General features: G+C 34.8%; 3 protein-coding genes and 3 long non-coding RNA genes across 16 annotated transcripts; 3 read left to right on the top strand and 3 right to left on the bottom strand.

Annotated features, from left to right (window-relative positions):
- Positions 1-1,581: 1,581 nt before the first annotated feature.
- Positions 1,582-4,840, top strand: SCPL45 (serine carboxypeptidase-like 45). Of its 2 annotated transcripts, NM_202197.2 has the most exons (11): positions 1,582-1,895; positions 1,986-2,087; positions 2,171-2,266; positions 2,872-2,964; positions 3,055-3,134; positions 3,210-3,491; positions 3,586-3,710; positions 3,812-3,904; positions 3,982-4,099; positions 4,179-4,355; positions 4,511-4,840. In NM_202197.2, exons 1-10 carry the CDS (start codon positions 1,649-1,651, stop codon positions 4,326-4,328), a joined length of 1,386 nt encoding a protein of 461 aa, NP_973926.1. In that variant the 5' UTR covers positions 1,582-1,648; the 3' UTR covers positions 4,329-4,355; positions 4,511-4,840. The 2 variants fall into 2 exon arrangements, with proteins under 2 accessions (NP_973926.1, NP_564298.1); NM_102576.2 differs by having other exon boundaries at positions 1,585-1,895; positions 4,179-4,616.
- On the bottom strand, positions 4,087-7,399 carry AT1G28100 (uncharacterized protein; the record flags this gene model as incomplete). 6 transcript variants are annotated; one of them, NM_102575.3, is made up of 12 exons in its annotated part: positions 7,081-7,399; positions 6,297-6,449; positions 6,130-6,213; positions 5,981-6,044; positions 5,860-5,906; positions 5,663-5,717; positions 5,527-5,565; positions 5,106-5,274; positions 4,935-4,992; positions 4,801-4,857; positions 4,455-4,710; positions 4,087-4,350 (listed from the first exon to the last, which is right to left on the bottom strand). In NM_102575.3, the coding sequence occupies exons 2-11, from the start codon at positions 6,359-6,361 to the stop codon at positions 4,500-4,502; spliced, it is 849 nt and encodes a 282-aa protein (NP_174131.3). In that variant the 5' UTR covers positions 6,362-6,449; positions 7,081-7,399. The 6 variants fall into 6 exon arrangements, with proteins under 6 accessions (NP_174131.3, NP_001077614.1, NP_849717.1 ...); NM_001084145.1 differs by lacking the exon at positions 4,087-4,350 and having other exon boundaries at positions 4,389-4,710; positions 5,503-5,565; NM_179386.2 differs by lacking the exon at positions 4,087-4,350 and having other exon boundaries at positions 4,389-4,710.
- A 238-nt stretch (positions 7,400-7,637) lies between these two features.
- AT1G06123 lies at positions 7,638-7,846 on the top strand. The gene has a single exon (NR_139025.1). It is a non-coding gene; the product is annotated as an other RNA (long non-coding RNA).
- Positions 7,847-8,777: 931 nt separating this feature from the next.
- On the top strand, positions 8,778-8,989 carry AT1G06117. The gene has a single exon (NR_139024.1). It is a non-coding gene; the product is annotated as an other RNA (long non-coding RNA).
- Positions 8,990-9,364: 375 nt separating this feature from the next.
- Positions 9,365-12,763, bottom strand: AT1G28090 (Polynucleotide adenylyltransferase family protein). 5 transcript variants are annotated; one of them, NM_102574.4, is made up of 14 exons: positions 12,533-12,763; positions 12,346-12,421; positions 12,101-12,235; positions 11,758-11,855; positions 11,562-11,645; positions 11,317-11,447; positions 11,152-11,224; positions 11,010-11,055; positions 10,803-10,912; positions 10,598-10,705; positions 10,447-10,506; positions 10,278-10,339; positions 9,878-10,199; positions 9,377-9,787 (listed from the first exon to the last, which is right to left on the bottom strand). In NM_102574.4, the coding sequence occupies exons 1-14, from the start codon at positions 12,653-12,655 to the stop codon at positions 9,590-9,592; spliced, it is 1,626 nt and encodes a 541-aa protein (NP_174130.2). In that variant the 5' UTR covers positions 12,656-12,763; the 3' UTR covers positions 9,377-9,589. The 5 variants fall into 5 exon arrangements, with proteins under 5 accessions (NP_001322264.1, NP_174130.2, NP_973924.1 ...); NM_001332800.1 differs by having other exon boundaries at positions 9,365-9,787; positions 10,278-10,506; positions 12,533-12,718; NM_202195.3 differs by having other exon boundaries at positions 9,399-9,787; positions 12,346-12,763.
- A 954-nt stretch (positions 12,764-13,717) lies between these two features.
- AT1G06113 lies at positions 13,718-13,937 on the bottom strand. Its single transcript, NR_139023.1, has one exon. It is a non-coding gene; the product is annotated as an other RNA (long non-coding RNA).
- Between the last annotated feature and the right edge of the window lie 1,337 nt (positions 13,938-15,274).

Below are 15,274 nucleotides of genomic sequence, written 5' to 3'. Positions count from 1 at the left end.
ACTACTCTTGTCGTTGTAACTCCCAAATTGTTTTGGCCTTATTTCTCTACCATGCCTAACATTTAAATAATTATAACTGGAGTGTCATGCTCTTCTCAATTTACTATTCTTTTATTCTAAACTTTTTAAGTTTATTGTAATAAATAAGTTAATTAGGTATATAATCCTCTTTAGGGTCCCATGATTTAAATAAGATTATTTATGTTTGCAGCTTGATTTTTGTCTATTATGCTAAATCACTTTATTCATCTCTGAAGAAACTTACCATTTTTTTTACTGATTTTGTCAAATATATTTTGGAATTTTAAACACTACTGTAAAGCCCTAACGGATAGTGTTGCAAATGTTTGTAGGAATTTGCTGTGTTTTTTAGTTAGCAAACACTAATCACTAATGCAATCACAATATCTGTTTTCGAAGCAATCGAAATGTTAGTTTCAGACTTTCAGTATTTTGTTATTGTAGTAGATGGAAAGTCCTTTGAGTCTCTGACCGTGTTCCTCAGATTTGAATGTGCGTGGGACGTAGAGATGGATGGTGTAACATTTTAAAATACGTTTCACCATGACCATTATGCAAGCGATATCTCCTTTGAGCTCTTCCTCCATTGACGTATTCTAAAATTTCTTGATGTCGACTTTCGATCATAACTATATATTATTGTAAAATCTGGTAGAACTATAAAAAGAAAATATATTTGATTAAAAAAATTAATTCAATGGCGGAAGAGCTCAAAGGAGAAAGAAACTTTTTGGATGTGGGTGGGAGTTGGTTAAGTGAACTCCAGCCATGTTTACTTGCAAACATCATCAAAATTGACAATTTTGTACTAAAATTTGGTAATCAGCTTATTTGCCGCTCTAATTGACTCTAATTTTTAGTGTCACTAACTACCCTCTTTTTTTTATCTTGTAGATTTATATTTCAGCTTTTATATAGCTACTTTTCTCTTTTTGAAAAATAATAATCGTGGACTTTAAGAGTATTAACATTATGGATATGTGGATTTCCTTCCATTTTATACTTATTGGATTCAAACCATCAGTAGAAAGTGCTTTGGTCCACATTTGATATTCTTTTTGTTGCAAAATGTTAGATATTTTTTTGAAACAGTTTTAGTTCCAAAAAGTTAGATGTTTTCTATACTTTTATTTTATTTCTTAACATCTCAATATCATTTTTTAGACTTAGAAGAATTATCTTAATAATAATTAAACAAAAACTCAATGATATACTTGTAATGACAAATAATATATGTGTGAAATCTTATATATTGTACATAGAAAAACTATATATGGAGTAATTTTTACTTTTTTCTTCATAGATATTTTCTTTTTCTATTACATTATCGCCATATATATTAACGGAAAATAAAACGATTAAAAAATGAAATAATTAAAAGAGAGAAATATACTAATAGATTTGTAGTAATGGCACCGCTAATTTTTACCGCATTTTTGACTAAATAAATGTTACTGATGAGATAAATTTCTTACGGATGTGGTAAATATTACCAATTAAAAAAGTTACATAAGAAAAAGGTGAATCTTGATATAAATGCAAAGGAGCAAGTGGGAAAACAAAGACCAAAGTCCATCACTAGTCTCCTCTTCACTTCTTCTCAAACCAAACACCGAGAAGTGACATCATGTCTCCTCTCCAATGGCTCACAATCTCTTTTGCTCTAATTATCTTCCACTCTCTCACGGTCTCCTCTAGTGTTCTGTCCCACTCAGATCGAGTCACCCGTTTACCCGGTCAACCCCGGGTCGGATTTCAGCAATACTCCGGTTATGTCACTGTCGACGACAAGAAACAGAGAGCTCTGTTTTACTACTTCGCCGAGGCAGAAACCAATCCATCCTCTAAACCTCTCGTCCTCTGGCTCAATGGAGGTTCGTTTCAAATCTTCACTCACTCTCAACTACCAAATTACATTATAGTAGATTAGAAAAAATTAAATGTGAAAATGTGGATAAATGCAGGACCTGGATGTTCATCTTTGGGCGTTGGGGCATTCTCAGAAAACGGACCATTTAGACCAAAAGGACCAATCTTGGTCAAGAATCAGCATAGCTGGAACCAAGGTAATTACAATTCAAGACTCTTTTTTCAACATTTCAAAAAACTTTATTAAGTCTTGATTTTTAATTTTGTTTGGTGGTTGCAGAGGCTAATATGTTGTATCTAGAGACACCTGTTGGAGTTGGATTCTCTTATTCAACTCAAAGCTCCCATTATGAGGGTGTTAATGATAAGATCACTGGTTAATCTTCTTAAACCCTTCATTAAGTATCTTCTTTTTCTTTAATTCTCAATTCTTGATTAAAGAAAGCAAAAACAAAACCCTTCAGAGAAACTGTGTTTTGCTGAATCTATTGATTTAGACTTTGCATAAAGGAACCCAGACGTTTGTGTCTTTTTCCCTTTTTCAAAATTCAGCAACAACAGAAAAAAACAACAAATCAAAAGTAAGATTTTGTAACCACCAGAAATGAAAACAGACATCTTTTTACACACCACAAAAGCTTTGGCTTTCAAGTTTTTTTTTTTTTTTTTCATTTTAATAAGAATTTTCTGATTGAGTGAGAAGTTATGATGATGGTGTTACACAGTAGTATGACCTGTGAATGTCATTTCTTTTGTTTGTTCTTCCTTTTACAGGAAAGTGAATATTATTAATATTTTCCTAAAAATAAAAGATTCATTCAGCTTTTGTTTCTTTGTCCAGTCTGAGACTGACAAAAAGAACAAAAGAATTCAACCTTTTGTGCAGATCACATCTGAAGTTATTATTCTCTTCTTCTTGTTTCCTTCTGTTTGTCTTTAACACTCTCAAACTCTCTTTTGTCTTCTTTATTTCCACTTCAGCAAGAGACAACCTTGTGTTCTTGCAAAGATGGTTTCTCAAATTCCCTCATTACCTCAATCGAAGTCTCTTCATCACTGGTGAAAGTTATGCTGGTAATAACTTTAACGTTCCTCTTTATTCATTCCATTACTTTAAGCTCTTTAGTTGAAGTTTTTGTTGCTGAAGTGTGCATGCAAATGTAGGCCATTATGTTCCTCAACTAGCTGAGCTTATGATTCAGTACAACAAGAAGCACCATTTGTTCAATCTGAGAGGAATTGCTGTAAGTCAAGAAACATGATCTCATTCTCATTTCAATATGGTTTTATGTTCTTGACTTTAATCCTGTTTTTTGTAGATTGGCAATCCAGTTTTGGAGTTTGCGACAGATTTCAACTCGCGAGCTGAGTACTTCTGGTCTCATGGCTTGATATCGGATTCGACTTACAAAATGTTCACATCTTACTGTAATTACTCGCGCTATGTGAGTGAGTACTATAGAGGGTCAATGTCTAGTATGTGCTCTAAGGTGATGAGTCAAGTTAGCACTGAGACGAGTCGATTTGTTGATAAATATGATGTCACTCTCGATGTTTGCATTCCCTCTGTGCTATCTCAATCCAAAGTAGTAAGCCCCAATGTGAGTCACAACACACCAAACATAAATATTAGAGCTTTTGTCATTTGCTCTGTGACTATGTTTATGACCTTTGTTGATTCTTTGAAAAAAACAGCAAGTGGGAGAATCTGTGGATGTTTGTGTCGAAGATGAGACGGTCAACTATCTAAACCGAAGAGATGTGCAGGAAGCTCTTCATGCTCGGCTCATAGGAGTACGTGAATGGACAGTTTGCAGCAAGTTAGTCATCACTTTTTTCTCTAAAAGTTTGCAGATGATTCCAATAGATGTTGGTAGTTATTGAACGTTTTTTGATTTTGGTTTTCTCATGATTATGACAGTGTGCTTGATTACCAATTGCTTGATGTGGAAATACCAACGATTAATATCGTAGGGAGCCTTGTTAAAGCTGGAGTTCCAGTTCTTGTCTACAGGTAAATATCAATGTCTCTCTGTTAAACTTTTACTTGTCTTCATGATTTAATGGTGGATGTTTTTCTTGCAAGAACAGTGGAGATCAAGATTCTGTGATCCCGTTGACAGGAAGTAGAACCTTAGTGAGTAGATTGGCCAAACAATTGGGACTGAGAACAAGTGTACCTTATCGAGTCTGGTTTGCAGGCCAACAGGTAAACAAGCAACATTCTCTAATGGTACAAAAAAAGAAAAAATGAAAACAAAACTAACACATTGTGTTTGGTGTCTCAGGTTGGAGGATGGACTCAAGTCTATGGAAATGTCTTGTCCTTTGCAACAGTGCGAGGAGCTTCACACGAGGTCCCATTCTCACAGCCTGAGAGATCACTTGTCCTGTTCAAGGCGTTCTTGGACGGCCATCCTCTTCCTGAAGAATTCTGATATTGTACCATGATCTCTTGACCTTATGTAAGTATAAAATAATAGATTTTGGCAAACCACTTATCCTAAGAATGGCTTATTTAATCGGCAAAAAGCGGAAATATTTGTTTTTGTAAAGATGTGAACCTTTTAGGAAGGAAGCTGTATGTTCTTGGAATTTGAGTGTTGTGTTTACTTTGAAGGGTAAATTACAACAGGAGCTTCTACTTGCATTGTTAAGCATTTGAATTGAAGAGCTATGATTGGTTTCGATAGCATCACGGCTTTGCTTAGCTGCCTTTCATTTTCAAGTGACTCTTGTGATGTGTGATTCTGTTCTGTAAACTTCTCTGTCTCATCTTCCAAAGCCCCTGATACAACCGCAGGTCTCACCGGCCTCACCCTGCAAAGTTCAATACAAAATTCTTCTTATAAGTGTTCTTCAATATATCGATAGATTTTGTAAAGTAGAAGCAGTAACGACTAACAACACCTGCAGTGGAGATGGCATGAGTACTTGAGCAAGTTTGAGTTGTAAATTGTATTGCCACTGCCATTATTTGACATTTTTGATGAGCTTACGAGCCAAGTGTCCTATAAAAACAATCACTAGAGCCAAATTTTTACCTAAAACTTGGGAGAGCCATTTTGATTGCAGGTCCCATCCAGTTTCCAACTTTGGTCTCTGATTTTGAGGTAGCCAGTTTAAGATCATAGTTAGATATCAAAACATGACATGATTTTTCTCAGAATGTATTACACATAGGCTAAAGTTAGGCCAAGAAGCGAAGAACTCACCGTCTGATCTAATTTGGATGTTGCAGATATCAGTAGAAGCAGCACTATCAACTTCACTAACCTTAACCTCCATCAAATTCTCAGGATGAGACAGAGTAGTTCCCAAACCAAATGTGTCCAAGAAACCAAAAGCTCTGTCCCTTTTTTGTTTTGGGACTGCAGTAATGTTCTGTTCAAAACCACAAAAAATCCCTTTTACTCAACGCAAAATGTAAAAGAAGATCAATCAAGACAACATGTTTGATCCCATTCTCCAAGAGTTAGGAAGAATGATTTTTGTAGTTCATAATTACAGTGTCTCCACTTTATGTAGACAAGAGTAATATTGTTTTCCTCATATGTAGTTAAAAAGAAACTTATTGGGAGCATAATCAGTAATAATTAAAAGCTAAATTACTTTTAAGAACAAAGTGTCACTAACTTTTGAAAATCTTGCAACTTGGCTTGGGAGTCCTACTTCCTGCAACATCACCATGTTATACAATAATGCATTATTATTCGCCAATCTCTCATCATTCCATTGATAGAGAGCAAATATACAAAGTAGACCCACCTACCTTGCGTCCGTGATGACAAGCCTCATCGCTGTTCACAAGTACCCTCGCGGCCCATCTGAAGCAATAGAAAAAAATACCACTTCATAACTCAATGTTACGATAAGCATGAATCTATAATCTTGGTCACTTCACTTTAGTCAAATTCTGCTTTACTAAAAAATGGTTATATTAGTACAAGAAGGGGAGAATCAACATACGCGCATGATGTAGGAGGGTTCCATACAATCCCTGCAATTACTACAAGCTGGGAAAAAGCAACAAAAAGCTGAGAGAATGTTGTGGGGTGGTTAGTTTGAGTAAGTAGGGAGAAAAGGAGACCTCATCAAAGACACCAGCGGGGCTATCATCGTAGCTAGCAAGGAAGAAACCGCCAAGAGTGTATCTGACAATCCCACAACACACAACAATGGTTAAGCAGTTTGAAGAAGACAATCAATAGCAACACGCATCAGGAGATGCTTTTATACCCAAAAGCTTCAACTAGTCGAAACTCCTTGGGGATGAATGCTCGAGCAGTCGCAGCCTTCACAAGATGAATCTGGTACAACGCACTGAAAGCACAGTAAGAAGAAAATTTAGCAAAACATATACTAGAAATCAGATTCTTGAAAAGCTACAAAAAGTGTTTTCTTGCCTTCCTTTGAATATCCATGGAGGCTTGGCATAACCAGATGAAACCCTCTTTTCTTCAACGTCCATGGATTGATGATGCAATCTACGCCACAGGTGAGGAAACTTACCTTAGAAGACAAGTTATGACGAAACCTCTCATATCAGACTTATGTACCTAATGACAGAGATGTTAACCAATCAGCAAAGACCCAAAATTGACATCAAAGCATTTAGAATCTTCAGCATCACATTCAATCAATGAAACTATTATCAAAAAAGGATGTGTATGTTTATATAACCATGAAGAAGATAGAGACAGAATCATAAACACATGGTAGGTAAACAACACAATCATCATATCCAAATTGCCAACTTTTAAACTGCAAGAAAATTTTAAGAAATAAATCCCAAAAAAAGAAATATAGAAAACGGATATTGAGGACACAGACTCAAATGTCAAATGAAATCAAACCAAAAACTAGAGATTGACTCATCTTTGTCTTCAAATTCACACTCTTGCAAGTGGGATATTTTTAAAACAAGTAGGAGAGAAAAAAAACCCAGCAAAACTTTTGGAGGAATCTCTTATTAAAACAAAAATCAAACAGAGTATAACCCAGAAACTGTTGCATTCATCTGTCCAATCATATAATAAAAAACCAGCAATTGCCCAAAATCGATTTAAGCGTGGATTATCAACAATGCAAGCTGATTAATTACACTAAGTATATTCGCAGAACTACTACATTACAAAGGCTAATCCAGAACCAAAAATTGAACCCAAAAAAGAGAAATGGAAACAATACCCAAGCTTCGTTGAAACACTCCGGAGGATGAAATCTTGAAATGGGTTTCGGTTTGAGCTCTTTAAGCAAAAAAAGATTTTCTTTTTATTATCTGGAATTAAAAATAATAGAAAAGGAGGAACCGACAGAGAAGGGGAAGGTTTGTTGGTAATAGAGAAGATGAGAAGTGGATAGGCTTTGCTTCTTTCTTTCTTTGTCCAATCATAAACACTTTCTTCTCTGAAGAACAAGCTTTTTTATCTTATTTCGCGCCAATCCGAAGTTAACATCATCTTCCACCTTCTTCATTCGCTATCCCTAATCATTCATTGTCTACTTTATTATTTTAGTAATCACACAATAGTTAGGTTTAAAAGATACTACTACTAGATAAATTGCTCATCTTTTTTGTCGTCTTACTAAATTTATGTTTTTAATGGATGTGCATACTGAGTTTATTTTAATTTATCATCAAACAATCATTCTTATACTAAGTTTATTTTTGTGTAAAAGCAGTTTGTAGCTAGTCCACGGTAAATTATAATTTAAGAGTAATTAACAAAAAAAATAGTCTAATTCGCAAATGGATTTGCTCGCCCTATATATTTGAGGTCTTATATGAATTTACAAACAAAAAAAAAAAAATCTACAAAGCTTTGAGAAGGTTAATGGTTTATTTATTTATTTTAAAAGCCAAAAACTAAACTGAAAAGTGAAAACTACATCCACTTAAGGTATGTAGATTAATCTGTGAGCCATGGCGCGAAGGTCATGGCTTTGTGTATGCCTTGCAATTCAAAATCTCAATTAATACGGCACAAAGACATTCTCAAAAATTCAAAATTGTTTCGTAGATAAAACAAGAAAGAAAAAAAGTTGAACCGTAGATCACTAATGAATCAAAAATTTGGAGACAACAAAATATTGGCAAAAGATGTGTGATAGCATTTGGCTGCATCTTTTTTATTTTTCTATTTACAAAGTTAGTGGAACTTTGATATGTTTTCAATCTTCTATTTGTGACTGTCTTAAAGCAATCACTTTATGAAATATCTCACAATCTGCCATTCATAGAGATTCATTAAGATCTGCATATTTCATGTACACCTAACTTTGTCTGTATAAATCTTATTTTAAAAGCACGAATTGACAAATAAATAGGAAAAGGACAAAAACAATGTACAGCTTTTTTAGTGATCAGATTCTGAGGATAGGCCAATACACAATTTGGGATTTGCAATTATCAAGTAACATCTATATTTTTAATAAAATAAAGTAATATCGTATTTTGTGATGAACCAATCAGTTAACTAATCCAAATGTGTAATAGTTTCTAGAAACAAGTAGTGACATTTCATTGCATGGTTTGGAGTTTTGTGAAACGGCTAGGTTCGACTCATGTCACTCTCAAGATTTGCTTACGATAGATTGCGAAATTAATAGATTTTTCCATTTACGTCAAGAGAACAAAAATATTTCCGCATTATCTATTTCGTCAGTCGAATGTTTTTCTTGTGCAGATTATATGGAAGCCTAACCCACTTTTGAATAAATTAATATTCTACAAAGTATAAATACATCATGCATAATCTGTCCCAAAGAAAAAGATTAATTTAAGTTCAAAAAAAAAAAATGTAGCTCAGACGAGTAGTCACGAACGATGCACAATTTGATGTACAAGGGGTGAGAGCTAGTGAGTGAGCCTCTGTTTTGATTTTTGGTTTTCAGAAAAAATGTGGTGTATTTACTAATGTAATTTCAACTTGTTACTCAAGATTGCTGGTTGATCAATGACATGGCAACAAGCTAGTTTCTTAAGAAATGGGTGTTTATGGGTTTTAACTGTATCATTTAGTTTTGCTTAATGATATGTCTGTGTGTTGGTTGACCATCATATGAATAGATTGTGTTTAACTCCATCAAAAATGAGGTTCAAAGTTAATAATACGGTCAGCTTAAAATATGGTCATTAGTTAATAGTAGTACCACAAATATGCAAGACCGAAGATAAAAAATGGATTATAATGCAAATTTTACCGAGTCAATAAAACATATAAAAGCAAGTGTGAACTTTGAAGTAATGAAGTCTATGTACTTTACTTATGGAACAGAGGATTCAGGTACTAAAACTAGCAAACGTCTGCTGTTGAGTGTGTAGTACCAACTCAAAAGCTTACTGTGCTTTAACATCATTCGTTTATGTTCTCTGAAGATACATCTGCATCCCCAAGGCTCTTGAATCAGAGAATACACATTTGTCTTCAGAAACATGAGAACTTTGATCTTTGATCTAAACATGACAAAAAAAACATGAGAACTTTGATCTAAGCCTCATCACGTTGTTAAGTGAACAATTTCTTGTTAAAGCTTTGTTCTTCTGCAATCAGTTTGGGCCCAGTAACTTGCTTGTTAGCTACAATTTTTTTCCTGTGTGTAAGGAATGTTCCACATGGGAAGTAAGATAGGACATAGATCAATTCATTTATAGTCAATTAGACGAATTTGGAAAGAAAAAAAAATTGGTGGGCTTTTAGGCCAGAGGGTAAATGGTATCAAAGACAATCCTAGCAAAAACACGACGTGTCTCATGAAAGTCTCCAAGGGCAAGAGACTTGTAGTTTATCCTACGCTCTAAACTTGGGACATCATCTCTCTCTTGGTTTCCTTTTCTTCTCACATTTCCAAACATTTTCTCTACTCTCTCCAACATAAGTCTTGACAAGAATACCTGAGATAACAATCAATAATCTCAATGAAGAATATGAAACATTTCAGTTATTGTGATCGCAATGTTTTATTGAAATGTGAGTGTACCAACCATATCAGAGCCCGGTGCTTGCGGGTATTTGCTCATTGCGTTAGCTATGTAGTCTCGGTTATTCAATTTCCGCGCAGCTGATCTTATAGACTCTGCTAATTTTATGACCTGCTGCGATATTTTGCTCTCTGAGTCAGCAGTGTCCTTTTCAGGACTGGACAATTCTTGGAAGTGTGAGTTGTGTTGTTTTGAGTTGCTCCTTGCAATTGCGATGGCTTCTGATAAAGATACTTCACTGTAGATGGCAAGGCAGAAGGAAGCTACTACCGTGGGATCCCGAGGCTGATCGACTAATGCTTTGTGGAATGCTAAGATCCCAATCCTGAGGTTAATAGTCCCAAAATTTGTTAACCAGGCAAAACCAATTACTAAGATAGATGTATTAAAGAAGATTTCTCACCAGAGGAACTCGCTGCATGGTCGATCAGGTGCTACAAGTCGGTCAAGGTTGCGAAATAGCGACTGCAAGGGTAATCAGTTAGCCCTATGGAACCATAATTTCACTCTGTAGTGTTACTACTACTAGACAGGAAGTTGCCATGTCTAACTGAGAATGCAAAAATATGTACCAGAAGCATGTTGGACCTTCCATCACGCCTCCGGAACCCTTGGGAAACAAGATAAGATGCCTGCGAATACATAAGTGATTTCAATGTGAACAACAGAAAGTACTCAGTGTGTACACCATAATGCCACACTGCTAAAGAAAATTCACCATACCTGGATAGGTAGAAGAATTTCCATGAGGCCAAATCTCCATAATAACCGTAAAGAAGCTTCTGCGGACCCATATGCCAGCATATAATTGATTTCCATCCGAATCCTTGACTGCAGAATTATTGGAACACGATAGAAAAATGTTTAGTCCTAACCTTACAAACAAAAAAGAAGAGCAAGGAGAACAAGAAAAGGTAACGAGATATACAGGGTCAAGTCTCAGTAATGAAGAAGAAAGCTCCTTCACAGAAATAGCAACGTCTTTAGTCAAGCTGAATCCTAACCTTGCTGCAATCCTAATTGCACGTAAAATGCGAGCTACAAAGTGAACACCGTTACGATTTTTAAAGCATTTCCAAACAAATAGATTTCAATCTTTCATACCAATGATGAAAACATTGCATCTGCAACTGACCTGTATCCTCGACAAATGAAAGATTCGCTGCGGATACTGTTCTAACCTACAGAGCAAACTTCAACTGATTAGGACTTATACCAATTCATTCACATGTCAGTAGATTTCTATAAAGCATAATAGCTTAAATTGCAAAACCTACTTTAGAATTCCTTAAATCTTCAACTCCTCCTATATAGTCATACACTACATTCTCCGATGGATCAAACATCAACCTGAAAAACCAACATATGAATGTTAACGGATGCTGCATATGGATTTCTATTCACAAATATAAGAGAAATACAGATAGAGAGGTACTGTTTACCCGTTGACTGTAAAATCACGCTGTAAGCAATTCTTCCAACGAATATAATCCCGCTCATCGCATCCCGCAGGCCGTCTAAAGCTTTTATTGGGCGCTTTACCAGTCCTTGCTGAAGTACTAAAACTTGACACCTATTAAAAAGAAAAACTCCATCATCCCTTAGGATACAATTTTACGAACTTGAGAGAAAGATGGAGAAAGGGAGAGAGGGAAAAAGTGTAAAATAAGTGAAATGTTGAACAAACCTCTATGATAATATCATCAACATAAACATGACATATTGGAAATCGTCTTCCAACAATTTGACAGCCGGGAAATACTTTCCGTACCTATACACACAAGCGATGATTCAAAACGTAAATTTGTGAGGCAAGATTGAGTTCATCATAAAAAAGGATAAAAAAATACAAGTCTGTAGTAAGAACATAAGCTGATTTAAACCTCCTTGAGTTCAGCAGTAGTGATAACATCAAAATCCTTGGGGATTCTATCTAGAATAAGATCCCGAACACAACCTCCAACTAGGTAAACTTGAAATCCTGGAAAATCATAGCAAAAATAAAGCCTTTAGCTATTCTTCACATTGTTCTAAACTAAACAATCTCAAAAGCTTGAGAGGGTTCACATTACACTAAAGCCACTAAAACACAGATTTTAAGGCAGAGTTCAAAACAAAATCCAAACAATTCAAAGCTCTTCCCAACAGAAGCTGATATTTGTCATATAAGCACACTAAGAATTGCCAGAGTCCAATCAGAAGCCTAAGTAAGCGTAAAAAGCAAACCTTTTTTCTTGAGTTTATTGAGAACCATCCGTGTAGAATCTGGTATCATTGACCTCTGAATACCAAATTCATTAGCATCTAACTTCTTCCATGGCATCGATTTATCCTTATTACTTCCCCGTGCTCCACTAAAATCTTCGATCATTTTTACACAAGTCAAAACAAAACAATTCCCGCTTCATTAGAATAAAAATCGCAACTTTTTTATTGAATAGAATCAGAATCTTCAAAAGAATGATAATCACCACGACTTTCTTCCTTGCGAGGTTTCACAACATTTCTAGGTGCTGCGATAGCTCCAACACAGCCGCAATGACCAATCTGAACAATACCCATTTTCGGGTCGTTGTTAGTTACGAAGGTGAAGAAGGAAATATAGAAGATGGAACTGAATCATAGAGTTTCAAAGCGGAAAAGAGCGGGAGACGAAACTGTTGACGTTCGGAGGGAGAAAGGGAGATCTCTAATGGAGCCATAGCAGGGACGGCAATAGACTAGAGCTTTTGATGAGACGCCGAAAGAACCATACGCCATTGAAGAAAGCTTATTGAACATATCACGACATTACGAGAGTCGGAGAAGAAGAAGCTAAACAGATCGGAATCTTAGAAGGAGAGATGCCTTTGGGGAAGAAGATAGTTGAAAATAATAAGATATGAGGCCTTTAAAGCCCATTAGAAGGATAACTTTTTATTGGGCCCGTCCATAACGGTCCAGTCCTGATTTCGATTTAGGTAAGTCCTGATATAGATTTACAGTTACTGCTAAAAAATTGGTATGTGTGTGTTTGGTGAAGTATTAGTTCATGTTAATTCAATATATATGTTTTTATAAATAAAATTAAAATTCGGTCATTTTTTTTTTGAAGTGTATTCGGATTTGGTTTCGTGTATAGAAAAATAATTACACATTCTATCCATATTTTAGTGTAGTTTGTATTTTCTTATAAGATTTAATTTATTCGAATTAAATTGGATCGGTTTAGTTTGTCAGGAACCAACAGTTGTAAAACAAATCCAAACACCGAGCTGTGTTCAAGTCTTTTAGATCATATCTTCTGAACAGAAAATATGACAACAAACAGAAATTAAGGGTAATAAAGTAGAATACAATTAAACTTTTGTAAGTTTAAAACATACATGAACACATATTGTTCCTAGTTTGTGTTTCCTAAACTCATTACGAACACTTGCAAAAGGTTATGAAAAGTTTATAATTTTTCAAATTTAAAAAGTTTCGATAATGTATATATTATATGTACAACCTACAAAAGATATAAATGTTCAATATATGTTGATACCTTGACGGTCTTACTTTGTTAATGGATAAGCCAAAAAGGTGTTATTTTATCAAATTAAAGGGAAAGAAGATTAGACTACTTTCACAATGACCCTAAAAATTACTTGTAATAGAAAATAGAAATATAGTAATCATGATAACATAACCAAACAAATGCAGGAAACTAAAGTAATAAGATCGTGTCTAGGGCTTATAGGTCAGTGGTCAGACCACTTGTTTGGCTCGTACGACACCACTTCCCTACAATATGAGCCATATAGTTTTAAAAACTATTGAGAAAATTGGAGGGATATATTAAATAAAAATAGATCGAAAACCCAAACAAAAAAAGAGAGGGAGATCTAATTAAAACTCGATCGAAAGTACACAATATGATGATCGAAAAATGTTAGACTTAGTGCAAAAACTATTGAAATAAAGATTTAACTAAGCAGTCCTACCATAATGCAAAATCATGACATGATCAATAGTTGATGAGTCTCGAAGCAAAGTGAAAGAGTAAGATGATGATGATTTTGGAGTCCATATGGAATCTCTTACATGCTGCATCGTCAACAACGGCGATAATTGTTGTCCTCTGCATCTTATTTCTACCTGTTTCCATCAAGCAAACCAAAATTGGAGTCAAAATCACATCATTATCCATATTATGTGCTCGTGTGTGTGACATGAGACGCTAATGGTTAGAGTAAGTGTGGTTTCGACAATTTAAATTGTTAAATGTAAATTAAGTAATTTTTGTTGTCGATAGAAATTACATCTTTTATTTTTCGGATTTTTAAAATAATTAATATATTGTTGACATGGGTCTATAAAATACAATTGGATTGAACCGTGAACTCTGATCTGGAAACTTGACCGGTTAGAGATAGCGTTGCGTGTTGGGATTTGGAAACGTTGCATGGTCTATACTATAACTAGTGGTAGTTAAACAACTTAACTTAAGTTTATGTGTTTTAACCGTTCCATTGAGGAAACTTGGGCTTGTTAGTCGTAGTAAGAATTATGTAACGTACACCTTACCCTAAAATCTCAACTTTTCCTCGACTTGACGCCAAAGATATGAAGTAAAAGTTGCACAAAGGGAAAAAAAATACGAAGTGGAAAAACAAATTTCAAAAGTTGACACTGAATAAGATCATCTCAAACTATTTGTGGGCTAATTTTGTAATATATATATATAGGATCTTGTTTTACTTTTAATATTGTGTAATCGAGTAGGAATTCTTTTTAATAAGATAGCACCTCAAAATCATGTTTCCATGCACGCCGGCAATACGCTTGCTTTTACTTCGTTCCTATATATGCGTCATTTTTGTAGATTATAGTTGAATTTTATGCGTCAATTCTCACGATGTTGTGAATTCATATGAAAACAGAATGATACACCAAATGCAAGGTTTTGCAATCATTGTTCTATACATCAAAAAGAACATGTAACTGTTTCTTTTATGTAATCAGACAAAGTTTTGTATATTTTGCTGTTGAACTGTCAAGCGTTTAGTGTTTGATTTATTAAATGAGAAATACATTATTTTGAGTTCTATTGTAGGAACGTGATTGGTTGGTGAGGAGATGATCAAGGCATTTCAAAATTCATGAAACTGCCCCACTTAGGATTATGATGCGACATTTTACACAAACCCCATATTAGATATCTATATATGCTACTATATTTAACGAGAAAACAAGATAATAGCTGAGCTTAGCAAGCATAAGCATGACGACAGGTTTACGGTAATTTTGTTTGCCTTTTACATGCATCATTATAACAATTCCACTAAGAAAATTTAACCATGGATTGGAGATTAGCTGTTCAAGGAAAATTATGTATTTTGATAGAGCGGTCGAGATTTCTTATAGTACTAATTAATA

Source organism: Arabidopsis thaliana (genome assembly GCF_000001735.4).
Source record: "Arabidopsis thaliana chromosome 1 sequence".
NCBI classification, from domain to species: Eukaryota; Viridiplantae; Streptophyta; class Magnoliopsida; order Brassicales; family Brassicaceae; genus Arabidopsis; species Arabidopsis thaliana.
This window is presented reverse-complemented; position numbering and strand designations above follow the sequence as displayed.

Excerpts from the sequence above, each read along its gene's own strand:
- SCPL45 (NM_202197.2), top strand. The coding sequence starts at position 1,649 with ATGTCTCCTCTCCAATGGCTCACAATCTCTTTTGCTCTAATTATCTTC. Across the intron at positions 1,896-1,985 it reads CGTCCTCTGGCTCAATGGAG|GACCTGGATGTTCATCTTTG; the intron begins GTTCGTTTCAAA and ends GGATAAATGCAG. Across the intron at positions 3,905-3,981 it reads GTTCCAGTTCTTGTCTACAG|TGGAGATCAAGATTCTGTGA; the intron begins GTAAATATCAAT and ends TTGCAAGAACAG.
- AT1G28090 (NM_102574.4), bottom strand. The coding sequence starts at position 12,655 with ATGTTCAATAAGCTTTCTTCAATGGCGTATGGTTCTTTCGGCGTCTCA. Across the intron at positions 11,225-11,316 it reads CGTGATTTTACAGTCAACGG|GTTGATGTTTGATCCATCGG; the intron begins GTAAACAGTACC and ends TTGGTTTTTCAG. Across the intron at positions 10,340-10,446 it reads GAAGGTCCAACATGCTTCTG|TCGCTATTTCGCAACCTTGA; the intron begins GTACATATTTTT and ends TTACCCTTGCAG.